At 35.9% G+C, this 27,425-nt stretch overlaps 3 protein-coding genes across 4 annotated transcripts; 2 read left to right on the top strand and 1 right to left on the bottom strand.

Moving 5' to 3' along the window:
- Positions 1 to 6,946: 6,946 nt before the first annotated feature.
- On the top strand, positions 6,947 to 9,822 carry Bm4254 (Uncharacterized protein; the record flags this gene model as incomplete). The annotated part of the gene is made up of 7 exons (XM_001899365.2): positions 6,947 to 7,024; positions 7,283 to 7,441; positions 7,817 to 7,902; positions 7,974 to 8,100; positions 8,551 to 8,793; positions 9,058 to 9,204; positions 9,571 to 9,822. 7 exons carry the CDS (start codon positions 6,947 to 6,949, stop codon positions 9,820 to 9,822), a joined length of 1,092 nt encoding a protein of 363 aa, XP_001899400.2.
- Positions 9,823 to 13,442: 3,620 nt separating this feature from the next.
- Bma-imp-2 (Uncharacterized protein) lies at positions 13,443 to 16,676 on the bottom strand (the record flags this gene model as incomplete). Its single annotated transcript, XM_043073642.1, has 8 exons — positions 13,443 to 13,607; positions 13,911 to 14,080; positions 14,340 to 14,508; positions 14,642 to 14,809; positions 14,997 to 15,166; positions 15,297 to 15,526; positions 15,890 to 16,080; positions 16,590 to 16,676. The coding sequence occupies 8 exons, from the start codon at positions 16,674 to 16,676 to the stop codon at positions 13,443 to 13,445; spliced, it is 1,350 nt and encodes a 449-aa protein (XP_042929576.1).
- A 2,303-nt stretch (positions 16,677 to 18,979) lies between these two features.
- Bma-enpl-1 (Uncharacterized protein) lies at positions 18,980 to 23,811 on the top strand (the record flags this gene model as incomplete). Of its 2 annotated transcripts, XM_043073643.1 has the most annotated exons (15): positions 18,980 to 19,037; positions 19,264 to 19,385; positions 19,497 to 19,624; positions 19,756 to 19,882; positions 19,967 to 20,241; positions 20,383 to 20,551; positions 20,612 to 20,839; positions 21,063 to 21,179; positions 21,302 to 21,463; positions 21,579 to 21,755; positions 22,378 to 22,467; positions 22,616 to 22,855; positions 23,171 to 23,311; positions 23,388 to 23,585; positions 23,674 to 23,811. In XM_043073643.1, the coding sequence occupies 15 exons, from the start codon at positions 18,980 to 18,982 to the stop codon at positions 23,809 to 23,811; spliced, it is 2,370 nt and encodes a 789-aa protein (XP_042929577.1). The 2 variants fall into 2 exon arrangements, with proteins under 2 accessions (XP_042929577.1, XP_042929578.1); XM_043073644.1 differs by lacking the exons at positions 18,980 to 19,037; positions 19,264 to 19,385; positions 19,497 to 19,624; ... (5 more) ...; positions 21,302 to 21,463; positions 21,579 to 21,755 and having other exon boundaries at positions 22,384 to 22,467.
- Positions 23,812 to 27,425: the final 3,614 nt, after the last annotated feature.

Consider the following 27,425-nt stretch of genomic DNA (forward strand, 5'->3'; position numbering starts at 1 on the left):
GTGAAGTTATTTAATTATTTGTAACCTTCGTAGCTAATTACTCTCAAAGGCCTGTGGATTATCCAAACATCATGAAGGACTTGTGGGATTCACTTCTTTAAGTGGAATTCCGGATTTTAATTCATCCGTCTAGAAGCTTAAAGTAAATCACTTGTTTGTATATTAATTATTTATTAATGCAAAGTGTTGGGATGTATATTTCGCCATTTCCTTGTTATCATTTTTTTCCTCTTGGTGATAAAATCTGTTTTTCTCATGGATTACGTGCTCTTTAGCAACATTTTTGAAGGAAAGGTGAGTAATTTTATATAAGATATGGAGAAAGTATTGAGAGGTGGCTGAGTCATGCGCTGTTCTTATTTCAGAAAATTCCAACACTACCGCGTCTCATGTCAAGTTTATAAATAATCAACCTACTGCCGGTGGTCGTATTTGGATGAGGTGTAGAGAGGATAAGACTAAAAAAATCATATCAGAAGCTTAGTGGCGCTCAACTACAGGAATATTCAACCTCGAGCTCTAAATGGTTTCGTATCTCTCGAAATAGGTTGATGCATTTTTGAAGTCGTTTAAAACTCTGGCATCCTTGCTTTCGATTGTAAGGTATGCAGATATTTTTTTGGCAAGGTTATTGATAGGATGTTTCATGACAGCATTTCATGAGGTTCATCTTGATACTGGCACCAAGAAATACCCTTGCTGCTCATTATCCCGTTCCTTTTTATTATTCTAGTTTTACGAGGTGTTTTTTATAAACGGGAAGTAATACGGTGCAGGTAAGAAGAGTAGCAAAAACACTAGAGGCATGTTTTCGGGAAGTGATGTAGAGCTAAGAATGACCAGATTCGAACGATTACAGATTTCATTATATTTATTTAACTGTGAGCTAAACAGTTTCTTATCAACCAATATCAGCAATCTCTAAAATGTCGTCTGGTGATAATTATCGCCCTTGACATCTGTTAATAACATCTATTCTCGTATTTCTGCTAGCTGTGATTGTAGTAAGAACATCGCGAAAAACTGAGTCTGCATTGCGTCATATAGAAATCGATTGATGCTGACGAGAGCACTAGGCCGATTTCAGTCGCAGGTTCATTCATGGGGTGCATATTTAATAGCTGTACTAGTTCAGAAATTTGCATGTTGTTTATTGTTCGGTGTTTGGGATTGATTAGACATATATCAAAGCAGTTGAGTTGGATTCATGTAATTAATTTGTTAGCAATGCTCGCAAGTTACGCATTCTCTGTGTGACGGCGCGATGTTTCATTTACTTAACTACTAGGTTAGTTTTTTTTTTTCTTTTTCTTTTTTCTGTTTAAATTCGTTGGAAAAGTCAAAAGTGTTAAGTGGGAAGATGGATAAAGGAGAGACGAAACAAACATAGTCTCAAACTTCATCGTAGTACTTTAGTTTCCCATTCATTTTCTCGTTTTAAAGTTTTATTCTGTTGGTTGCTGGTAGAATCCTTTTAGTTTGACTAGATTAAGTCTAGATTAATGAAATTCTGCACTAAAAGCATTTCATTTGACTGTTGATTGTAATAAAGTAATTATAAATATTGGGATTTTCAGTCTCTGATCCTTGTAGTCCAAAGTTAGAACTTGAATATCGAACTAGATTTTTCTTTGAGAACTGAATTCGGCTCTGAATCCACTTGCTTCCTTTGTGATCGTTTTGCAATAAATTTTCTAAAAGAGGACTCTGCATGGGCAATTAGCATCAGCTGAAATAATGTTGAAGAGAACTGATGCGAGCAAATTCCGAGAAAAAAAGAAAATAGCATGTGACGTGGTGTGACGATCGCGGATTGCCCTATCAGCAGGTGTTTTATTTATTAAAGAAAATGACCTCTACGGTGGGTTGACCTCTGTCTTTTCTACAGCCATTAACATAATCCTTTGCTCCGGGTCCTCAGCCCTTCTCCTCTCCTCTCCCCTTCCCTCCCACCTCTCCTTTCTCCCTTCCCATCCATTTAGTCGTATGTTTGCATTCTGATGGTGGTGACTGCGCACCCCATTTCAAACTCGTGCTGCATATCACTCAGGAAACATTGATTACCATTTCAGCACACAAATTTTTATCCAATCCCTCTTCCCATCAGTTACTACTTACTGACTTAGTAGTCAGTCCGTCCATCCATCCATCCATCATCTATCCATCCGTCTGCATCTATCCATCCATTTATACATCCAGCCTTCGGTAGTCTTCAATTTTTAGCATAAAATTAAATTTATAATATTCACAAAATGAAGTGAGTTCCAAGAAGGCGAGATTGTCATTTTAATAAAGTGCAAGATTCTATATGCTTTTGTAAGCTTACGCCTTACTTTACTGAAGTTTCCACCGTGCACAATTACTCTGGAATGTGTGATTGAGGAGGTAGGGAGCATACATTGTGACTAGTTTGGTGAGGAAATAGGACCGTGAAGTGTTGAACGTAGGTTTATATATGCTCATTTAAATTTTTGATGTCCATTTTCCCGCTATATCTCACTTTAGATCTCGAATACGCTTGTGATTTGGACAGATGAAGCATTCCCTCACCTCTTCCACCTCACAATCCTTCATTCCGTTCATTGACAGTTATGTTATTAACAATTCAAACGAAAAAGCTATTTGGGAAAGATTTATGTAACCACTGATAATAGCGATTTCTCGTGTTTGTGGCTTCACTGACTCACAATCTAAGGATAATTCTGTGATATGTTGCCACGAGAGAAAGTGAACCGAAGGAAGTGGGTCAAGTTCGATTTTTCCATTAAGTATATACACCGCATACATATGCACAATCTCGTGCAGGCATTCACATGCGTAAACTTTCCGATTCCTAGGCTACCGTTGATTTTATGGAATATATTATCAATAGTGATCAGTGGTATTGGACCTTTCCATGTAGTTCATCATCAGCACACTTATTATCCGCGATTATGTTTGTATGGTTGCTGTAGAGAGCCGTCGTACCCCTCAGTGTGTTATCATTAAATTCAGAAAAAAAAATCGATAATGTTGTATTAATAAGCTGACAAGGATTGTTGCTGCACGACATTTTGCAGTTGTCACTTTTATTATTGATATGATGCGAAAATCGATGTTGTTGTGTAAGGTAGTATTAGAGGATGCCGTTATTTGCATGTTTGTTATTTTTCGGGGAGATTAGGAGGGAGCACAGATTGCTGAGAATGCTGAGGGATTTATTCTAAACAGAGGTTTTCGGAAAAGGATTTCAATTGATTATGGGTAGTTCCGCTCCCGCGTACACTGATAATGATGTTTGCATAGGATGAAGGCTTGGGCTGTGGTTGACAGATGGTACAAGGGGGACCGTCGCTTCTGGTCAAAATGAATTTTGGTCCGTCTTTCTGTTTGCACTATTTGTTAAGGAGGGAGTGATTTGGTTCGGTAAGTGGCCGGAGATAAGGAGAGGGAGAAGTGAAGTAGAGGGAAGGATAAGGGTGTGGAAGAAGTTAAGAAAACCGAAATGAGTACCGTGTAGGTGATTTACTAATGACTGACTGACTTCTGAGTAGATTTTGAATGTTATATTTAGGGAAGAGGTGGGATTATGGTAACAACAACGACGATAAGGGAAGGGGACAAAGGGACAGTCAACGGGGGGAGGAAGTGACAGGATACGAGTGAGGGTGACTGCTACTACTAACAATTGGCTTTCGAGGTAGGAGTGCTGCTCTGTTGATTAGTGTTGCTGGGCTCTCCTGCTGTGTCTGTCCTCCATTCCTGAGTTAGTGAGTTGATAAGTGCTATCAGAGAGATTGACTGGGCAAGGGGTTACTGCTGTCATCGTCACTGCCTTGCAACATTACTTCCACCAGCCATCAACGTTACCTCCCTTGCTTCTACTTCGATAATAGGCGAAGAAGCAAGTAACAGAGGGAGGGGAACACTACTACCAATCGAACCTCTGTCGTCGAGACATTATCCACAGAAAAGACAAGACAGGACGAGACGAAGACGTAGCTGTAGGCGAAGACGAGAACGGGACAGAGGTGTTGCAGAGAGTGATTGATCGAGATCGTTGTTCTTTGTGACAGATTATGTTGCTCGCTACTGACGATGAGATATTGTTATGTCTTCCTCATCCTTCATCTCTCTGTTCTCTTCCATTTCCTAGCCTACGTTAATTACGTGGTCAGTTGACACAAGCCGTGATGCTGCTGATAATATTTTGATAAATATCAGTCAATTTGCACTATTTTTGTTATTGTTTATCTGAGTCCTCTTGAATAAGTTCCCTCGCAAGGTTGTGACGAATTTACTGGTGCATTAGGGGACGGTGCTACATCTTATCAGTTGGAAGAAATGTTATTCGGAAGCATGTTTTACATATACTTTCTAGCTGCACGGTCCTCATATGTCCTTTTTCGAAGAGGCTGTTTAAATTTTGTTGCTTCTCCTGAGTAGATGTCATCATTGTAGGTAGTAGAATCTTGATTAGTTTTATGTCGTAATGATGGTAATAAAAATGAAAATGGTCGATTCGGCATCACGAATATTAACACATTTTCGTCTACTCGTCACCGAGCCCACCTGATTAATGGTGTGAAACATCTGTTGCGACATGCAACACCATTCTACTGCTATACTATTGGTTGCTTAAATCAGTATTCGTCCAAGTCCGCTTTGCAAGCTGTTAGACGCTGTTAATGAGTTGATGTGGTCGTTGTCATTGGCCGTTTACCAAATGCTCGCTGTTAGTTCTTAATATTAAATTTGCATGGAATGAAATAAAATGTTCACTTTCCAGTGCTACTTCGAACAGCTTATTAGCACTGTTACTGTAGTGTTCTGTTCTGTGATGTTGTGTTAATGCTGCTACTGCTGCGGCTGTTGAGTGGTGGTGGTTGAAGTTAATCAGTCGCAGGTGCGAAATGATCAGTGTCTAACGTTCTACCTGTATTGCATTCATACAGCTTCACTATATCTTCCGAGAGCTTGTCTTCCATTGATTTGAAACTTTGCTTGCAAGCCGTCGGATTGCTTTTCCTTCCGTGATTCATGCTGATACTTCACCTTTTCATGCCTTAGCATTTCCGCTTGAAGCTGTCAAACCATTGTGTCACTTCTTTTCACACTACTTTAAAACCAGTTTTATATTCAGAACTTTCTGCTTTGTGGGATATTTCTGAAATTAACCTCATATCTCAATCACTCTTGGTGCTGATGTTGCACAGTAATGATTTCTGGTAACTAATTTCAGGTTTGTTCAAGCACAGTCTGTTTTCTTTATTTTTTAACTTGCCCCTGTTTGCATTTTTCGCTATTTGGGGATTTGATCATAAATATCATAATGTGAAAAGTAATTCGAATTGTTTTCTTTCTAATGATCCATTACTGGAACGATGAGCTGGTTTAGTTTTCGTAGGACTTTGTTATATTTACTAATTGCTTAGTACTTATGATACTTTCATCTCTTACCTCAATATCTACATGGTTTATTCAAAGATGAAGGCATGTTTTTTTTGAAGCGTGAGTGATTACTGTTGCTCGCTGTTAATGCCACTTTGCTTTATAAGTTTACTGAATGCTATATACCAATGAGTAGTAAATTTTGGACGTCCTATTTAACGAAACTATAGTTGTACGTGGGTCGTGCAGGAGAATTCGTTTCGCAATATGCAGGAGACGGAAAGGGTAAGAAGGTTACACAGTTGTTCAGTATTACTGAAATGTAATTCATTTTAATAAAAGTCGACTGGATTCGGATTTATGACTGTGTTATGAATTGCAGCGAGACTACTCCTTATCAGTTTAAATATCGAAGCAGCATCTGCTTTACCTAGAAGGAAGTAAAAACTGTTCTATTGATGCTATTTCGGGAATTGTTTCTTCCAGTGTTGATATGCAATAGAATATCAGTTGAAGTTAATAATGTATTCATATTGAATAGTCGATTTATGATTGCTAAAAATATGAGGATATGGGTAGGTCGTGAGGTAGCGGGTTGGACGATCGGAGATATGTAAATAATGAGGGAATAGCCTCTGCGGAGAGGCGTGGCTATCATCTGGTGACATATGTGTGATTGACCTGTACGACACACAGCTGAAAATATTCGTGGTAGCAAGTAGTGTTGCAGTTGCGGTGGCGCTGAATCCAGCAAGTACTCAAATAAGCAAATAACATTTCGTTATACTAATCTAGGCGACAACTTTACTTTATCATCGTTCGACGATTAACCTAGGTGACAACGTAATGTCCCAACTGCTTCCACTCCTCCTCCTCCTCCTCTTCTTCCTTTCCCTCTTCCTCCCCCTTTTGTTCCAAGTGACCGTGTTGTGAACTGGTTTTACAAAAGAGTATTGCTGATGTTCACTGTTGTGACTCATTGAGTATTCCTCCATCTTCCCGTTCCCTCTCTACTCAACACTCACCTCGCTCATCATCGACTTTACAAACTTTATATTGTTCAGCGTATTTTTATTCATGCTTTTCGTCATTGCTACTTGAAATTCAGAAATCCGTTCTGCAGATGTTCCATGTAATTTTCAATGTGATTGAAGTAATTGAAGCAAATTGAGTAATTACCATTGCATTTTGTTACTTCTTACTTTATCTGTAATTCAGTCTCGAAGTTTACTTGCTTAACCATCTTACATCACTAGTGATTGTAATCCAGTGAATTTGATTTTTCATGACAGCAGCCGGATAGTATGTATATTATTTATCACCATGTTTACTAAAACAGATGTAATTTGTTCGTCTTGCTATCGCCATCTTTTTGCTCCTTACTATCACTGTTATAGACTTTTTCGTTTGCTGCTTGTTTCGGCATTCTAAAGCATAATTATTTGAGCATTTTATTTTGAAGATAACGAGAAATGACGTCATTCTTTATTGTTGAAGGCACCATCATCGATCTCAGCTGAAGAAACGTTCGAGATAGAACTCTCTACGAGTGCATGTGTGTGCAGCAAGGATGACAATGGTTGCTTCCTCTCCTCTCCCATTAACTGCAAATATGGGTTGTGCATCGTGTCGGCAACTTCATGCTGATATAAAGGTTTGATTTTAGTGACTTTTAATTTAATTTCTGGAAGTAATTGGGTTAAAAGTATCTATACGTAAAAAGAATTTTGCAGACAATGCGTTTCCCTTTAAACAAAATCTGTAGTGTCCTGTTCTATGTCATCGTAATGGCGCTGCTATGTTGTGTTAATCTTTTTGTCGTTGTAGCTAGTTTTTATTGTTGGGAAATCTAAGGAAAAATCATTAACCGTTGACACAAAATATTATTTCCATATTACCTTTTGGATTTCAGGACTGTGTTGCCCAGCTCTCTGATAAGCTGGACCAATTACGTGTGCGGGTTGAAACATTATTTGCGCTAAGGCAACCTGGATACGGAGTTGACGTGGCGGTGAGCGCTGAAGGCGAAAAAAGTACGGCTGAGAGATCGATAACTCTGAAAGATGAAGTGGTAGGTATGACCAGCTTCATTTAAGCATCCCGATTTTATTGCTGAAATTTAGTGCCATAATAGCAAAATTTGTTAGTAGTGGGTTTCTTCATTTATTTTTATCTAAATAATTTTGTAGTGGAGTATGGTCTAATTAATTACAGCTTCCTTTCAATTTCTTTGACACAGAAGGCTAATCTGGTCATATTTTTGAGGATTTTTTTGCAGTTAATTTCTAGTTCTGTTCTATTTTTTAATATTGTCAAACGTTCTTTTCACTAGTGAAGTGTGTAAGCCATTAGCGAGGTAATTAAGAGATATTTCTTTTCATTCATTCAGTTTGGAGTTTTTATTGAATTATAAGGCTAGAAATTATTATCATTTGATTTTTTCTAGGTCTCGGAATGTGGAACAGAGGAAAAAGAGACACCATCGCCTTCACTGCTTGAAAATAGTGATACAACAATAGGAAACGCTGAAAGGTATATTCTTTTTTTTGCTTCTATTAATACTTTCGGAATAACGTCACGGTGACTCAGTGTTCAATTTTTAGTGAGGCGACACCAACAGATAATCACAATCATGCATTGAGCGGTAGCAGGAAACGCAAACCAAACAGGGAAGCAGTACATAGAGTAGAGAAAATTAATAGCAGTAACAATTTGCTTACTCAGAACCTGGTAAGTGTACAATTCTGTTTTAGAAAGCATTTTATTACAGTATTAAACAAAAATGCTTTCACGCTGAATACTTTTTTTTTTTAAACAGTTCGCAATATATGTGATGGGTGTTATCAGAGTAGGTTATTTTAAATTACTAAAAGGTATGAAAAATATTTTGCTACCACTACATTTTAACGAACATGTATTTGATACAAATGTACGTTCTAACCTGTTGACATACATCGCCAGCGTGTTATTAAGATAAAAAAATATTAAGAAAATTTCAAATATGTAATAAATATGAGCTACTCTTTTCTGAATGAGCTGTTCGATTTTTTCTTTTTGGAATACTTCAGGAGTTTATAGCAACAGCGTTGCATTAAACATTGTAGCTGATGGAGCATTTTTTTTTTTTTTTTTTTTTTTTTTTTGTTGGATATCTCGTAGTTTTGAACCAATTTACTGCAGGATTCAGTTGTAAATGAAAAACCAATAGAAGCAGCAGTGAAGACGGATGGTTTCATCTATCCAGCAGCAGCACTTTTTGATTCTTTTTCATTGGCCGCAAATTTAATGGCCACTGGTGGAACTAACGCAGCGGCGCAACAAAACATCCTTTCAATGTTGTGCCAGCAACCAGCCACAGCCCATCCTCCTCCATCGTCTACGCCAAATAGCACAGAAGACGGCGTGAATGACCTCGTCATGGAAGTAAGCTTTTCCTTGATTTTTTCTGAAGTTGGATTGCAATACTTTCACTGAATGATGTTTTACTAGGGAGGAAAGTTTTTAATGGATTTTGTTGAGAATGATTGCTTCAGTAAATTTAATAAAAGAATTTTCTATTGGTCCTTTATGGTAGACTTCAATTCGGGATGTAATATGATACCTCTTAATTATAGTAGTTTGAAAAAAAAAAAAACAACTTCATTACTTTTGTTTGCATACTTTTGCAAATTTGAGTTTTTTTATCAGGAGGAAGAAGATACAAATAGCAGCAATAATTCTCCATCGATGTCGCGATGCAGCAATTGTTTGACAACAAAGACAACAGCTTGGAGGAGAGATCAGACTGGCAAATTAGTATGCAATGCTTGCGGCCTTTATTACCGTTTACATAGGGTAAATTTTCATTATTTATTGGTAACCGGTTAACATTTCCATCGAATACGATCCGCCTTATCATTAACTTTGTCTTTTCCTTCCCTCCACATTTTATTTCCCTATTCCATTATTACATAAAATCTCGTTTAGATGTATAGAATTACTGAAATATCTTGGCACCTGAAAGTTCTTCCCTTCTCCCTAAAATATTTCTCATTTTCTTCCAACAATAATTCATTGAACTTTACTGAAATACCCTACCATGCAGCAGTGTTTCTTGCTGAAATACTTCTCCACTCATTTCAGTCATCGTGCTTCTTACTGGACAAGTCAGGGAGCTAATATTTAGTACTAATAAATTTTTTTCGCAAACGATTTTTGCAGACAAATCGACCGGTACATATGCGGAAGGATATTATTCAACAGCGTTTCAGACGTCGTGTCAAAGAAGATGATGCTGTGTCCAATAATCCACAGTCGGTTCTTTCATCATTAATTTCCATTTCACCTTCAGCTGCAGCTACATTCGCACTTCTAGAGCAACAGCATAATACACTGCAAGGGAATCTCAATGGGCAGCCTTTATTTGAGCAGCAGAATACGTTACAGGCCCAGAATCAAACGGCACCCATTTGACTGTGGTACATCGAAAGCCATAGCTGATAAGTGGTCCTTCTTTTTCCTCAGCATAATTGCAGAAAACGGCAGTTTTTTTTTTGCAAATTTGCATAATAGTACGTACATTTCATGTTTGAATTTGGTTTATTGTTCATTTTCCTCTTTATGGTTTAGTAATGTGATTTATCTGGCATAATACTTCATCATTTGGAACCATTTCAACAGTTTTGTATGCTTATGCAAATGGGCGCAGTTTTTTTTTTTTTTTTTACCACAGTTCTTTTTTGCTGTATTTGATACTCACTTATGTATATAATCAAATGGAGTTGCCTTGGCTGCTTTTTTGAAGTAATTCTCGACTATGGTTTTTGATCCATCTTTCGAGTGTGATTCCTAAAATGAAACCAAGTGCCAACTATAACTTATTGGACGTTATCGGATGGAGCAATAAATCAATTTGAATGTTTTTATAACAGTTTGAGTACTTTTATAGAGAATTTGGTAGAAAAAAAAGAGTGGGAAATTTTGATTCCAGATTAAGGTGTTGGTTGGAGTCGAGCCTGTGCAGCTCCAATGCTTTCAGTTTTTTTTTTTTTTTTTTTTGAAAATTTATTTTGGAGCATATTCATTGTTTTGAAGATGTCTTCCAGTTTTCAACAGTCACTTTGTTATATATAGCGACCAGCAGCCGGGTTTTTCCAGTCGTTTTCATATTTTAAAAATTTTTTCATTTTAAGGATTTTCAATGACACTGCTTTAATTTTGTGCTTTTTGTTCCGTTAATATGTGTGTAGCTTTCCCTGTTTAGCTCTTAAGCAGCTAATTTTTTTAATTCATTTTTTCCTCCTTTGAGCTACCGATGCATAAGCATAATCTCTTACTTCCAAACCGTTGTGTACGCATGTTTTGCACTACCGAGCTTTACCTGTTTTATTTTTTCCAGCTCTTCATTTATTTTTTCTCTTTCTCTCTGTTACCAGTGTGTCTTTTATTCACTTCATCTGTATTTTCCATTCCACAATAGCATTTTTGTTTTTTTTTGATTGGTGTAAACCATCTCTTATGCACATAATTGTTCTCAAATTTGTCTACGTTTTCAAACTTGAATTGATTTTATCAGTTCAATTTAATTCTTATGTAGAAGCCTGTGTCAAAAGAATTATTTTTTCTTTCTTTGCAATTCCTTTCTTGCTTTTTCTCGCATAGTCATTTCTTTTTTCACATAATTTGTTTGTCGAGTAATGGACATGCATAATATCCTATAATGGTGCGAGCAAAAGTTTTTTGTAACTCTTTAAAAAAAATGTCATTCAAATGTTCCTGATAAGAGAAAGATACAGTATATAATGGTTTTATAGAGTTTGTACACTATATACGGGAATGCATTTGGTTCAGTTAATGAGATAGTAAATCAGTATGCTGGAATTCCAGAATTTCTAGAATGCAATGGTAAAGTTTTTGATAAGAAAAGAATGCTGGGTTTCCCATCTTGTTTGCTGGTTTAGTGAATGAATTTCCTGGATTGGTACAGGTGTTGTGATTTGAACTTTGTTACCTGACATAGCAACAGAGTAGATTTAATCAACTTGAGTGCTGCTATTTGGATGAAGAGAGCTCACCGTGAAGAAGGGTTGGCACGCAATTTTCATGTGTGTAGATTAGAACTAGGTCATCTGGTGATTATTGTATATCATTAATTGAGCTGAGGAGATAATGATTTGGATGATACATTGTACACTGAGATTCATTTTTCACTCGTTCTGAAGTAATATTGTGGAACTGATGATTGCGTCTGCAACATTTGTGTGCAAGAGCAAGGTATTGGTGGTTCGTTGATACTAGTTTTAATATTTTAATATTGGGAGGAATTGGACTGGGAAGGTTGCCAACCGATAATGGTTTTGTGGGACGGAGAGGAAAATGGAGAAGGAGAGGCCTATGTTAACCATAGCATTTCATTGTTATCTTCATGATTCGACCTCGTCTTTCTCGCAGTTGTTCGCCCTCGAAAAGCATCTTTCCAGTTCTTATTCATTGTTAAATGGCCTTGTTATACTCTCTCATCATCATCATCACTATCGATATCAGTCCTATAACTGACTCACTATTCACTGTTTGCTTCCTTTTACTCATTCTCCTACCCATATTTCACCAAATTTTTGAAAGAGGTCCCCATACTTTTCTGTTTATCCACCTTGCTAAGTCTCGTTATCAACGAGTTTTATTGATAACACTCGTGTTACATATGTATGTATGTTTGATTATGTCCGTGGCGGGGAAAGCGTTTCCTGCTGCTGCTATCAGTGTTGTGCTACTGCTCTATGAAAAGGAGGAAGGCGGGAAGGAAGACGACATCCTGTAGGGAGCTCATGGTGACATCCTATTACCCTCATGACAATACTCAATGGGCAGATGTGTGTGAGGGTGTGTCTGTATAGGTGGATGTGTGTGGGTGTGTGTACCTTTGCACAGACCATCACTATAATCAACGCACATTAACAAACAGGCACTACCACTGCCACGATCATTATCCTTCCCCTAACTCAGTGCGCTCTTTCACTGGCCTTGCCTAGCCCTGGACGGGGCCGTATCACAACACTAACTGGTGACATCGCGAGAGGTTACAATCGACGTCCCGAATTATGTTACTTTCCAGATCTGCCGTGTTTTTGAGACCATAAGTTTAAGATAAGTGTGACAGAAACTTTGTAAAGGTGGTGGCTATATTCCATATGATGTACTTCAGTGCAGTACCCCTTCCTGTCGTAGTTACTTTTGCGATGGATTTGATTTGGCTTCCAAATGGTGGAACTAAATCCGTGTAGTCACAAGAAATTTAAATCCCCCACTCCGCTTATGTTTTAACAAACTGCTGTGATATTTGATTCCTTCCTTCAGAGATAATGTGGGCATATTCCAATCAAGATATTGGTTGGATGCTTGGAGTTTATGGGAATCACAGCCACATAGGCAAACCTGTTAGTCATACAAAAAGAGAAACTGACATTTTCTTCTTAAAAACAAAAACCCAAGCAAAATATCCAAGAAATGCATTAACAATATAAAATAAGCCATGTATCACAAAACAAAAATTGTTCCAAATATACAACCATACAAACAATATGAAATGAAGGTATGGGTCGTTAAGAAACGAAAAGAAAACTTATACTTATCAAATCATAAAAATTTCAACCTCAGTATATGAAGACTAGAACAAAACTAATGCAATTCTTGTTATATGTACTAGGTTTCGGGAACCAACGTTTTCAGTAATACAAATCTACACTCAACCACTCAGACTTTTTCGATAACATATTTCAGAGATTTAATTGAACGGAGAAACTAGTTACGTTCGGTAACTGTTTGATACGACTGCAAGTGTTCTGTCTCAGAAAACACGTTTTATACGGCTTATAATGATTGGAACCGATCTCATGTAGGGAATTAAACAGTCTTTAAAAAGCCGAACAAAAGAGACACTGCACCGTTTTGATTACATTATGTTTGATGAAAACCAATTACTGAAGGGAAACAAAGTAGAAGGCAATTCTGCATTTGGAATGGTCAAAGCAATGTCAGTAAAGAGAAGAATCTAATGGATAGAAGAACAGATAAAAGAATCAACACCGTTCAAAGTATCAGTCAGTTTTTTTCTCATCCTTTGATTTTTTCGAATGTTTTTTCTCGATTAGATGCTCTTCACAATAACTAAGCATTTCATATGCTTCACCACGGATACCAGCAACCGAAAGCGGGACTAATACACATGCTGGAACTAAATAAAGCAATGCCGGCTGTGCTGCCTGAAATGTCAATAAGATGACAAAATGTTCATTGCCTTATTAGTTTTATTACATTTTCGAAAGTATGCAGTTAAGAGTTTTTACACCTACAGTGACAACACATCAAGAATTCTAAAAAGGAATCCTTAACAAAAAGAAGAAAAACGAAATTATAAGTTAAAAACACATAGAAACAATTACAAATTTTGAAATTATAAACAGAATTGTTCTCTGTTAACTTGCAATAAGGTTTAATCCTGAGCAAATACTTGACTGTATCGATTTACGAACAAGCAAAATAACTTGAACGTTAAATTGCTTTACCTTGAAAAAATGCATCACGCCCATTGTAATCATCAAACCAAAGCAGTATGCCACCGTGGTTATGAGGAAGTAGTGACGCGGCTTCTTGTAACTACCTCCCGAACCAATGTAGTGATCAAATCGTCGAAGTAAAGCAATAAATATTCCTGGTATTACAATGTCTCCCAAACCTACAAACAATGAATTATTGCTATCGCCACAGACGCCTGATCTTCAAGTTACGTTCCAGAAAATTATTACGAATAAAAAGTACTTTCATTGATTTTGCTTGCATACAGGTAGAATTCCAGGTGAACTTGATCTGATTTTTTGAAAATGATTAACACAGTGTAAAATATACAAGACATGCAGTTATGAAATTAAATAAAACAAAGAGAAGTAATGATGATAAATCCCTAAACTATATTCTTAATTTTATTAAACGTTCACCGAGCATTGCATGTTTGCCAGCATTATTTAATCCACAACGATAGATATCTTGTGGGAATTGAAGCAGTAATGGAGCATCGATGCCTTTAGCAACTGTGGTCATCACATCGGTGGCGAACACCCAGAAAACGTCATAAATAAAAAGTCCAGCCAACAACATTGTTCCCGCCTAGAATACATATTCGTGTTTAAATATGCGACGGGAATCAAGAATGCACAACTAAAAATTCGAGACGAAGGGAAAAAAAGTCATTGCGACAAAGCCGGTTACATGAAGCATATATGAACAACGGGAAAGCAACCTTAAAACTACATAAATGTATGCTTTCAATACCGTAAATCGAGAAAGCAACACCAAGTATGTTATTCGTTATCCAGTGCCTTCTGTAAAGATGTGATACACCCACACATAAGCAACAAAGTATGGCAACAATGTCGTGAGTATCCCACTCAACTTTGAGAACATATTCCTGAAACTCAAGATGAATCGGAAAATACACATGATACAACAAATAATAAAAACTTCCTCATAACACGCTGTTTGCTATCTTCATGCAGCCATGCTTACATGACCTGAGTGCTGTTCAATTTTCAATGCTTTTCATAAAATTTCTCACAACAGAAATCTCTTGTTCAGAATAAAAACATGTTACCTACAAAATCATCATTAGCTGCTTCTTCAACGTCACCTTCTTCCATCTCTATCTTGCCTCTCTTCAGTGACCAAAAATATGGATAATTCATTTTTGGCTGATGATTTCCAATGGGAAGCTTACGAAGAACATATGAGAATATTGGCTTTAAAATTGCAGCGAGAGCAACACATCCTGAATAATAGTACCATAACAGGCCAACATGTTAAGTTAAAAAAGCATTCAAATTCAAGATTTAAAACTCAACAGTCTAAAAATCCAATCTTTCTTTACAGTTTAATTGTATTTTAAAGTTTAATGTTACCTTCCCAACACAGCAACATCAACAACAAATACATTACATTGACTTGGTTGATGAGAGGCAAGAAATGTAACGCCTTTTGCAACAACGTTCTAGAAGAGTCTCCTTCTATTGCCACCGAGATACCTGTAGCATTAGTCAGCAAGGGGAATATTGCAAGACGCTTTGAAAGTTCTGGGGGCAAATAATTGTTTACTGTTGAATAGATTCTCAGCCGGCATTCAGCATCGCATCTTAAAATTCAAGTGAAAATTTGTATAAATTTTATCTGCGCAGTGGTTAGAATTCTTCCTAATCATTACTGGAAAAAATAACAGACTGATTAGGTCCTAACTTCAGTGACCTGATATTTCATTCTCAAAAAGAGAATGTCAGTGCATAAAATTAATAAAAATAAAGTAATATACTACCTGCTAAAAATTTTCAGTGTGGGTCACATGATGTCTGACTTCATTCACCCACAGAATTCTAACCATCTTCCCGTGGGAGATGAATAACTATAGCATGTTTACATACATTCTTTTATTTAAATTATTACAATAGGGTTTTCAAACTACTGTTCCTTACACATTTAATATACGACGAAATACACATACCCGAAAAAAATATAAAGCCCAAATAGAACGCAAGATGCTGTTAACGGAAACTTTTTAGCTTCGTTTACTGTTATCGAAGTTTCTATGAGTCGCTTTTTACGCATATGCTTTTGCACAAAATAAAGAGAGCGAATGCTACCGATAACAATACAGAACAGTGCCATACCATATATGGAACCATAAGCTGTTATCTGAAAGATGAACTAAATATAGTGAATAACATTTTGAATGGGTTCCCTTGAGATATTATGTATACCTCACATTGCATTACATTGTTATATGCATTCAATGTCCGGGAAAGCTCAAGCGAACGAGCCATAACTAAAGACAAAAAAGAAAATCTCAAAATTGAGGAAATCCAATTTGAATAGAACTATTTTCCACGTTTCTCGAAAGGTGGTTTATTCACATAGCCTCTAGGTGCTGCGTACACAAACCCAGTTAAAAATTTCCTTAAGCAACTAGTTAATGATTCACACAATGGTTTCAGGTCGCAAACATAGAAAAAGAACCTAACGAAACTCTCCATTTCATAATAATTATAAGATCATATTCAAAAGTCAGCAGTTAATGAAATATAGTGAAAAATGAGATGCGTATTTATCAGTTCCAATCCTCAATTCATTGTTCTTCGTCATGAGCTAAAGTAAATATTGCTTTTGCAATAAAATAATTTCAATCGAAAGATTTAGCTTCTAACCTGTTCTTTCACTGTGAAAGTGATGGTACTATTGGAAACACTAGAAATTATGTTATTGGCAGATGGTAATGTCGTCGCTTCCGCCATCGTGCGCCTTCCGAACTGAAAAGTACATCACCAATAATATGATAATTTAATGAATAAATCGTATCAGATAGAATTCGAATGAACTATCTCGAACATTCTTTCTTATAACACAGCAACCTTAAATAATTTTCTGAGAAAATGCAATATTCGTCATCAACTAAAAACGTTTAAGACGAACAACCTGGACAGCAGATATAAACCTAATCACGGGAGACTTAACGCATCTCAGCACAGCGAGGAATCAATCACTTTTTGGATCTTATAAAAGTACAAAATGGGAGGCTTTCAAACATTAAACACTAATCAAAATCGCAAATCAGCGGTGTTATAAGTTACATCTGTATATATTTAACCTCTATATAAAAAAGACAGGACAACCGCCACGACAGGTTAGAATGCTATGAGGTTCGTAATTGTCTTGAATGATAGAGGTTTGGAGTTTGTGATTAGTTTCACCCTATCATCATATTTGTAATAGACTGGCTTCATTCAAAACATGCCAGCAAGTTACCCATTCAACTCTCATTTACGAACAACATATAAAAATCAATACTGGCATGGAATCACTGAAAATACATCCAGAAATCGTGAATGTGCTAGTATCTTTCTTTTTCTTAGAGCATATATTTTACTTATATATGGGAAATTTCCAAAATGTTCATTATATAAGTTATTCCTTCTTAATTTAAACAAGCAAACTCAACTAAACCTGTCGGGACTGAAACAGCGCAAAAAAATAAGCTCGCAACAATGCATTTAATATTTCTAACACATAATTTGATTCAGAAATGAGATGTAAATCAAATTTGTAGTTGAAATATTTATGCCAGTCTCAATACTAGATTTTCTCAGCACTTCGGCACTCCATTTCTGTTCGCATTTCAAAATCCAAATCCGTAGCACTGCATTAAATGTAGTCTCATCATTTTACTTGCACAGGCGTTCATCAGCCTGAGAGAAAAATCATCGGAAAATGTCTCCAAGGAACAGAACTAACTGTCAGTGCTGCTGAACTCCACTGTGTTTAGCAATATACATATGTGCGGTTCTCATTTCACTAATTCTAATTATTAACAGTGTTAACGAGCGCAACTCTCTTTGCTCTTTGCATAATTTGAGGAGGATGTCAGCTTAATTCAGTATGTATGCTTTGACATACCGCTTTAATTGCTACTAATGCTAGCTGACAAATGGAGAAATCGTCGGCTATTCTTACCTTTGGTCATTCCTACTTCTCATCCTCAGTTCCGCCATTAGCAGCTGTCAACCAGCGTTTTGACTCTCATTTCTTTTTCAGCACATCCTTCAGCTAAGTACATCTAAGGAAACAGTATTGCAAGGAAAAATTCAAAAAATTCAAGACGAAAAAAAGAACTTCAGAGATTATAAAGACGCATTTTAATATTATGGAAAGCCGCTAAAATGAGCTACCTCAGCTAAACCAAGCAAATGTTAAACACAACAGTATGTCTCAGCATCTTGGGATAGGCACTTGTTTATGAAAGTTTGAGACTGGTCAACGCTCAGCAAAGGATAATCAAACAGTCAAACAGTCCGGTGTTTTGCATCTAGTAAAAAAACATCCGACTAAAGAAACGCTCTTTGACACTTATGGTATAGAAATTGTAGGTCAATGATTTTTGATGGACGTCGCTGACAATATCAAAGACAAAAAAGCATGCATTATTCCACCAAACATAGAACACTGAAGTGAGATTTTATTTTATCAATGTTTTACCAAAATCAAATTAAAAGAAAAAAACTGACAAACATCGAGGCGATTCTAATGAAATGCATGACGTGTTTACACATGCGTACGCCGTAAAGTTGCATCACCGAAAAGGACGTTCGTTAAATTTTCATAGTGTCCCCGTGAAATCGGAGAAATACACGTCCATAGAAACCGACTGGCCAATCAAATTGTGTTTAATCATAGAAAGTTCGGGAGTGGGCGGAGCAGGGTGGTTAGTTGGTTGGATGGTATTTGGTATAAAGTGGTGGTGACCTTACTGTATAGAGTGATTGTGATGTTAGGTGACGCCGTACGCGTACATTTGCTTACGTGTTGTGTATGTGTCAGTGGATTAGACCAACGTTTAGAAATTTTCTTCGATTTCTTTGAAAAGTGTGTGCTTTAGACATTTCTGTACCTCGTACAGCTGAACATACGTAGCGCTTTTGCATTTGATGTATACATCCGAGGGCGAGAGTTTTAATGAATGTCCTTTTTAGAGTAGCTGTCATTGTGATTATCGTTTGACCTCCTTGTTGCAAACAAGGGACGGTCGTTGTATATTACCTCTATGGCTAGCAACTGTGCCGCAAGACTCATTGTCTTCATCGGTGTCTTTTTTGTTCTCGGTATGTTGTTTGAGATATTTCCATTTATAACTTTGTTTCATAGCAGCATCATTACAACCATTGAATTTAACCATGTTTTTGCTTTCATTTTATCTTCATAGCAAATGGAACGAAAACATTCAACCCCCTGCTCGAATATTACTGCCAACTAAATATCAGACAGTGAAATAGTTAAAACCTTGAAAAGTCAGTTAAGCAAAAAGCTGCATGTTTGGTCTTTTTTCAGCTTTTTTTCCAAACACGGGGGTAAATGCCAAAGTTGAGTCAAACAGTGAAGCAACAGTGAAAGAAAATATTGGAAGAATTAAGACCAGTTCGAAAACAGATGAGGAAGTTATTCAGAGGCTGGTTTACATCTTGTTGTCTGTAATTCTGATATTTGCATAGGCTGTATGTGTTGTTCTCGACCGCTGTAGTTATACTATTTGTATATTGGAAAGAAAATTCGGTTTCAGGGAGGAAGAAGCAATTAAATTGGATGGGCTCTCTGTTGCAGAGATGAAAGAGTTAAGAATTCGGGCTGAGAAACACAGTTTTCAGGCTGAAGTAAATCGTATGATGAAACTGATTATTAACTCTTTATATAAGTTAGTTCAAATTTATATGTCATTTTTTCCAAATTTAGATTGGAGTTGGATGCTTGTTAATTTGATTAACGATTTATGGGGAACTTTACTTGTCGGTCGCACTAACATTTGGTTAAGCATTTATGTTATAGAAATAAAGAGATTTTCCTTCGTGAGTTGATATCAAATGCTTCGGACGCACTGGACAAAATTCGGTTGTTATCATTGACGGATCCATCGGTTCTTTCTGCTACTGATGAACTTTCAGTTCGGATTAAGGTATGGCTTTTCAGTTTAGCTGTTCGGCAATTGGGTATTTGAATAAATTTTCAAAACATTTCGCCATCTCTGGTCGAATTTCAGGCAGATCCAGAAAATCACATATTGCATGTGACGGATACTGGCATTGGAATGACAAAAACAGACTTAATCAATAATTTGGGTACAATTGCGCGGTCAGGAACATCAGAGTTTTTGTCAAAGCTGTTGGATTCTTCTACATCATTAGAACAACAACAGGACATGATCGGACAGTTCGGTGTCGGTTTCTACTCTTCCTATCTTGTTGCAGATCGTGTTGTCGTAACTTCGAAACATAATGATGATGATCAGTACGTTTGGGAATCTGACAGTTCTTCGTAAGTTCTTATATCGATTACACTTTTTTGTTGTTGATTTTGAGTAGTTTTACTTGTTATATATGATTGTTGTTTGTTACCTTTCTTCATGAATTTGTTTAATGAATAAAATTGGATTTATTTAATTCTGCTGATTTGTAGGTTTATAGTTGCAAAAGATCCTCGGGGTGCAACTCTTAAGCGTGGCACACAAGTTACATTGCATCTGAAGGAAGAGGCTTATGACTTCTTAGAAGCCGATACATTGAAGAACTTGGTGGAAAAGTATAGTCAATTCATCAATTTTAATATCTACTTGTGGCAGTCCAAGGTTATTTATCTTATTTTTGTCTTTTTTGGCATTCAGAAGATTATGTTCACTATTTTTCAGACAGAATCAGTTGATGAACCCATTGAAGAAGTAGAAAAAGTAAATGACGAAAAGACTGAAGATGCTGATGGTAAAGTTGAAGAGGACAAAATAGAACAGAAAACCAAAAAAGTCGAAAAAACAACGTGGGATTGGGAAAAAATCAACAACGTTAAGCCCATATGGATGCGAAAGAATGATGATGTTGAAGCGGAAGAATACACAGAGTTTTACAAGAGCATTACTAAGGTTCATTAAATGAACTCTGCAATATTTATCTTCCTAAAACTTTCTCATATTTTTATTGATATTAGTTTACTTTCGGTTACTTGAAGTTGTTTCTCAAAATTTCAAGGCATATTTTTTTTTTTTAAATAATTCATCTGTAGTTTGATCTCCTTCATTCTTCAGCCGCCGTAGTTTCTCCCCAAAGATGCATTGCTGCTACCATTCTGACCGTTACCATTTTCAGGATCACGAAAATCCTCTTGCCTATGTACATTTTACGGCTGAAGGGGAGGTTACCTTCAAATCTATTCTCTATGTTCCTCGACATAGTCCATTCGACATGTTTCAGAATTATGGAAAGGTATGACTTTTTTATTTACAGTGGATCTCTTTCATTGTCGTGAATTTGTCTTTAGTTTTAAATCTCCTCCTGAATGCTACTTTTCTTAGTTTTATTAGTGTAAAAAGTTTCATTATCTTCAGGGTACAGACAATATCAAACTGTATGTGCGTCGTGTTTTCATCACTGATGATTTTCATGATATTATGCCGAAATATTTATCTTTCATCCGTGGTATAGTAGATTCGGATGATTTACCATTAAATGTTTCCCGTGAAACCCTCCAACAGCATAAACTTTTGAAGGTATTTTTGCTTGAATTGTATAACTGGGTAATCTGTTAAGTAGATACAAGGGGAAAGCAATATAAAGCCATTGATTTTCTTACATTCTTTAATTAGAAAGATAGTTTTGTTTTAGGTCATCAGGAAGAAGCTTGTCAGGAAAGTACTGGATATGTTCAAGAAGATGGAACCTAGTGATTTTGAAGATTTTTGGAAAGAATACAGCACAAATATCAAGCTGGGCATCATGGAAGATCCCACAAATAGAACACGTCTTGCAAAGCTCCTGCGTTTCTATTCTTCCAATGGAAAAGTAATGTTTTCGGATTTTCTTAGGATATCTCCATCCCTAAATAAGAGCTCTTCTGTCGTAAAAAATAATAATACCTTATTACTTATAATCATATTATATATATTTTATATTCGAATCCTAATATCCTTCGCCAGATGTTTGATCAATCAATCACCAAACATTTTTGCATCTACATTTAATCTAATCAAGATCGTTAAGCGATTAAGTTTATTACATTCTCTTTCTTACTACGAAGGACCAACTGTTATTAATCTCTGTTTTTCATAAATCAAATCTCTCCCCTAGATCCCAATTGTCATTCGAGTCGGTATAATAAGCTAACAGATATTCCACCAGAAAAGATGAGTTGGGCATTCATTCTTTGGTTTCATCTTTTTCGGTCATTCTTTGTTATTCTTTCTACGTTTGGAGTTAACCTTTAATAATATCTTATTACTTATAATCATATTATATCTTTCATTGCGCATCGCTTTGTTGGTTTAACCCAAGTGTGAAATCAAATAAAATATCTGGCAGTTGATACATTTTACGACATCTTCTGACTTATTTGACAGAAACAAAGAAAGTTTTATGAAAAGTTAATCACTTTTTGTTTAAGTAAATGACATTTTCATTGTTGCAGGGCAAAATGACTTCACTTGCTGAATATGTGAGCCGAATGAAGGATAAGCAAGAAATGATTTTTTATGTCGCTGGAAATTCACGAGAAGAGGTTATTTTTGTGTGAGTGTGTGTGTGAAATAATCAATAGTTCCTTGAATAAAATTCCAGAGGCACTGGAAATGAATAAAACAATAGTAGGTTAACGTTGGAAATTTTCTAAATCTAGTTGATATAGTTTGAATTTTATTTTTTTACAGGTGGAATCATCTCCTTTTGTTGAACGTTTATTGAAGAAGGGATATGAGGTACTGTATTTGGTGGAAGCTGTGGATGAATATACCATCCAGTCGATGCCGGAGTTCGACGGAAAGAAATTCCAGAATGCTGCTAAAGAAGGACTGAAAATTGATGACGGTGAAAGAAGTAAAGGAATGCAAGAACAATTAGAAAAAGAATTTGAGCCGCTGACGGATTGGCTCAGAAATGTGGCTCTGAAGGTAGGCAGCAAGTTTAGTTTTGACTGTACCGATTCAGCGTTGTTTTGGTAATGGCTAACTGGAATTGTCAGCTCAAAGAAAAGGTTCAGTGCGGTGGATTATCATTGTATACTGAAATAACAGGTGTGGAATCTTAAGCTATCCCATGATCTGCCAAAGAGCGGCCTATACGAACAAGTATAAAAACGATAAATGCTAAAATTTAAGTTTTTTTTTGCTTTTGTTGATTTTGTCACTGATTCTGCAGCTTTGTGTGTAGATTTGTTATTTTCGTCTTTTTTGAATTCAAATATGTAATTTATTGCATGATCTTAGAATAAGATTGAGAAAGCACTCGTTTCGCAACGTTTGGTACAATCACCATGTGCACTAATCGCATCTTCTTACGGTTGGTCAGGTAACATGGAACGGATCATGAAATCTCAAGCGCATTCGAAATCTTACGACCCAACTCAGGTTGTCCTAAATCATTGATTATCCCGGACAAAGTAAAAAAAATTGTTTCCGCATGATTCTCATAGATGTTTTGAAGGAGTTTTACGCAAGTCAGAAGAAAATATTCGAAATTAACCCACGCCATCCTGTTATCAAGGAATTACTGCGTCGCGTGAAGTCTGGCGAAAGCAGTGAGAAAGCTACTGATACAGCTGTACTACTGTTTGAAACGGCTACATTACGGTCCGGTTTCACTCTGAATGATCAGATTGGATTTGCTGAACGAGTTGAGCAGGTAACATCATTTAAATCCTCAAAGACATGTTTACTATGTTATCATTCCATCCTTGTATTATTACTGGAAATTATCCGCATGTTTTCAGATTCTGCGCCGAACGATAGACGTATCATTGGATGAGCCAGTAGAAGAAGAGCCTGAAATTGAGGAAGAGGACAAAGACAAAGAGTATGTCGAGGAAAAAGATGAAACAAAGGATGAGACAGAGCATTCAGAACTCTGAATTTTGTTATCTTATGCGCAAAGCTGTTATTTATGAGTAAAGCGAGACTTAGTTGTTGACTTTAAACAACCAGCATAACTGGAATTGTTTTATAAGAATTGTTCAAACAAATATGTAATATATGTTGGTTCGGCAACCACCTTGATAAATTTTCGAGAATTCCGCTTCTACTCGTTCAAAATGTTGTGTTTATTGGTTGTTTTCTATTTTTTTGATGTTTGTTTTGCATTAGTTTTGTCTTTAAATAATCTGTTACGGATAAGTATACTTAATGTTAAATATAAACTTAGCTGAGATGAAACTATTATCACTATTAAGTGATCAATATCACTGTTGACGGCTGTTAGCATTTCAAATCTGGTATTATTATTGTTAATGCTGTTCAGTGATCTAGCAAATATTCATTTATTGATATATCCCTTATGTTTGTTGTTTCGAATTCTATCTATTTATTTTTTAATTCTTTTTTTGTAAATTAATCTTACGAAGTTCACCCTAAACATCTTCATTACATAGATTAGGTGGGGAAGGTTATTAACTAATAGGTCTGATTGGCAGATGTGTGATAACAAGCATGATAATTAGTCAAGCACACAGTCGTAGTTTTAAGGGACGTGACTTTTATAAATTAAATAAGGAAGGACGAAACAGTACAAATGAGAAATGCGATACAGTTTTACTCTGACAACCGCTCTGTCGAAGTTGAAGCTGTATGTTTGTGGACGATCACATATCCCTTCCGTGTAACACGGATGTTGATTGCATCTACATAATGCTATGCTACAGAAGAAAAATGAACGTGTTCATGTAAGACTATTATTTGACAGCTGTGTGCTGTTTGTGCTTAAAAATCACAGGATAGAGGAAATGAAAGCAGGTACAGTAAAGAAACAAGGGATTTCTTGTAGCTGCTATGTCTGGTTTTTTGCAATCAGTCTTGGGGTTACATTTTGCTAAGATATCATGCTTAACTCGATAGAAATGTGGATGTTAGTGTACATGTGGTTATCTTAAGATGAGAAGATAAGGGAAAGGAGGGGTTTTATAAAATGTCATTCCTTGAAATTTTGATGTAGAAGGAGTATAAGGGCTTTTAAATGAATGCGTGAGATCTCGGTGATGTTAAACATGTAGAAATAGCAGAATTCAAGGATCGATCTGGGAATTTTGGAGGTAGAAGTGCACGGGTAAAGCACGTGACTGAACTAAGTATAATTCAAAATGTGCTTCAAATTTCTCGGATGAGGTGGGAAGTTGGTGGTTGCCGACCGAGTAACTGGATGATGTAATCGAAGCGCAAATTGGTTATTTTCCAGTTAATCATTCAAGTGCTGGAAGAAAATTTTTATTTCCTAATGTTGCGAGTAATTCATATTTGAAACAGTTGATTGGGTGAGGGAGCTGAGTGTGCTACTAGTTAAGGAGTGGGGATTTGTTGACCATATCTTCGCAAAATTATTCGAGAGAATTGTATGTATGATGTTATTTAAAATTAATTTTATTTCTAAGAATTTTGTAGAAGTGACCGATTTTTTTTAAATAATTGTATGGTTGCAGCTATGTGCATCTTTTTCATTTACGTTATTAATCAAAAATCTGAAACACTCAAACTAAACGTAGGATGAATTTTCAACTAATTATGATCATTAATTAATCATTGGCCAAAAAGTACGATAAATTTTGCAATGCAAGATCAGTTTGTGTTGTCAACACCCTGTTACATCAAGTGATGCTGATGTAAATTTATGGCATACAATTTGATCTTACGCCAAGAAATCTCGAAACATCAAATTTGAATTTCAAAACATGGACAAATAGATTGATCGATCTACTCGTACAATCATTTCGCTCATTTTCTTCATTTGTTCCCCACTTCTTAACATTTCTCTATTTCCACCAATTTCAGAAACCTGAACACTCACGTTCCTTCCAGTTGATTATTTCACATGGGGAAATCACGAGGTTGCATTCCTTTGCAGTGATTACATAAGGAGTAATAGTGGACGATCAGCAAACTACGGTCCGGACTGCTGTTAAGTTTTTATGAAAGCACATATGATAAAGAGTTTTTTATTCAAAACGTCATATGTGCAAAACAACTTTGCAGTCCTACCTTGAATACTGGAATAACACGTCCCGATTAATAGGATTTGAGCGTTTTTCTGTGCATCTCACATTTTGTTCTAAACTATCACAGTGTTTTTTTTTTTTTTTTTTTTTTTTTTTTAGGTATTTGCTAATTCGTAAAAATCCATTTACGATTACTTTCGTTTTGTTTTTCCCATTGTTTTCATACCTCTTTGTTTCCCCTAACTGTTAATAGGATTTTTGATCAGAAAAGTCTTCCGTAATCCAAATTCTTAGATATGGAATTAAAATCTAGCAAGATTGTATTTTAAACAATTGGATTCCGAATTAATTTAAATGCTTTTGTTTTTTACAGGCTCTCCGAAAGCAATCTTTTAGATGAGATCATTTTGCTTTGTAATTAAAATAAATATATGCTTAGAATAGATACATAGATGTGTCGTATACTTCCATTCCTTTAGTTACGTGTTCTTTATGCCATTATTGGAACGTGTTAATTGCAATTTATTCATTCTCAGGTAACATTTTCTGAATTGAATGTCCAGCTGAAATCTAGTAAATGTGAGGGAGGTTGTGAGAGTAAAATGTTTGAGTGTATGCATTTCAAATAATCAGGTGAGACGTATGACGCTTATGCCTTTTTGGGCTTGACTTTAGTTTGAATGCAGTAAATATTTAAAAAAAAAAAAAAAGAAACGAACTCTGAACTGTTACTCACTACAAAATATCAGTATACTCGTTACAAAATAACACTCAATTTTTAGGTTCCAGAACTAGAAAAAAGTTTTTTCTACCTGCAGGATGTTAAGCTGGTTCAGAATCATAACTATGGCACTTTAGCCGTTGTTATTGATCGTTTTTTTTTTTTTTTTGTTACACTACTTAGAAAAAATAAAGCATGTTTAACAGCTCTGGCTTTAAATAATTCTTTTAGTCTAAACTTTCTAGATCTCAAAATACATAAGTTGGAAGTTGATGCCGAAGGTTAAAGTGCGGAATACATTGTATAACTATTTTAATTTATAAAAATCTATTCTGTCTACAATGATAAGATGTTTGTTCAATTAACAAAACACATTCATAAAGTTTTTTTTTTTTTTTTTTTTTTTATTTTGCTTTGGATGGAGAGTCAAGCGTTTCTTTATTCAAATTATTATTTGTCCTTTTCAAAATTTTTTTCAGAGTATTTTTTATGCTTAGATTTTACATAGTTCGCTGTCCTCTCATTACAGGGATAAACTGCTGGAAATCATTTAATTTTTAAGGTATATCAAGGCTTGCTCAGTTTGTATATCAATAACCAAATTTTTAAAAATTTTCATTTCCAGTTTGATTGAAATTAGTCGATTCTCGAAATTCTTGAAGTAATATAGAATCCTGAAAATCCTATTTGGAAAAGTTTTTGACCGCTAGAAAACGGTTAGGCAAACAATCTCAAAAATATACATCGGGCACTACTTCACTGCCGTGCTTCTTCGGCTATGATTCATCACTTATAATTGAAAATCTGAATTATCATTTGAAAT

This window comes from Brugia malayi (assembly GCF_000002995.4).
Source record: "Brugia malayi strain FR3 genome assembly, contig: Bm_v4_ChrX_scaffold_001, whole genome shotgun sequence".
NCBI classification, from domain to species: Eukaryota; Metazoa; Nematoda; class Chromadorea; order Rhabditida; family Onchocercidae; genus Brugia; species Brugia malayi.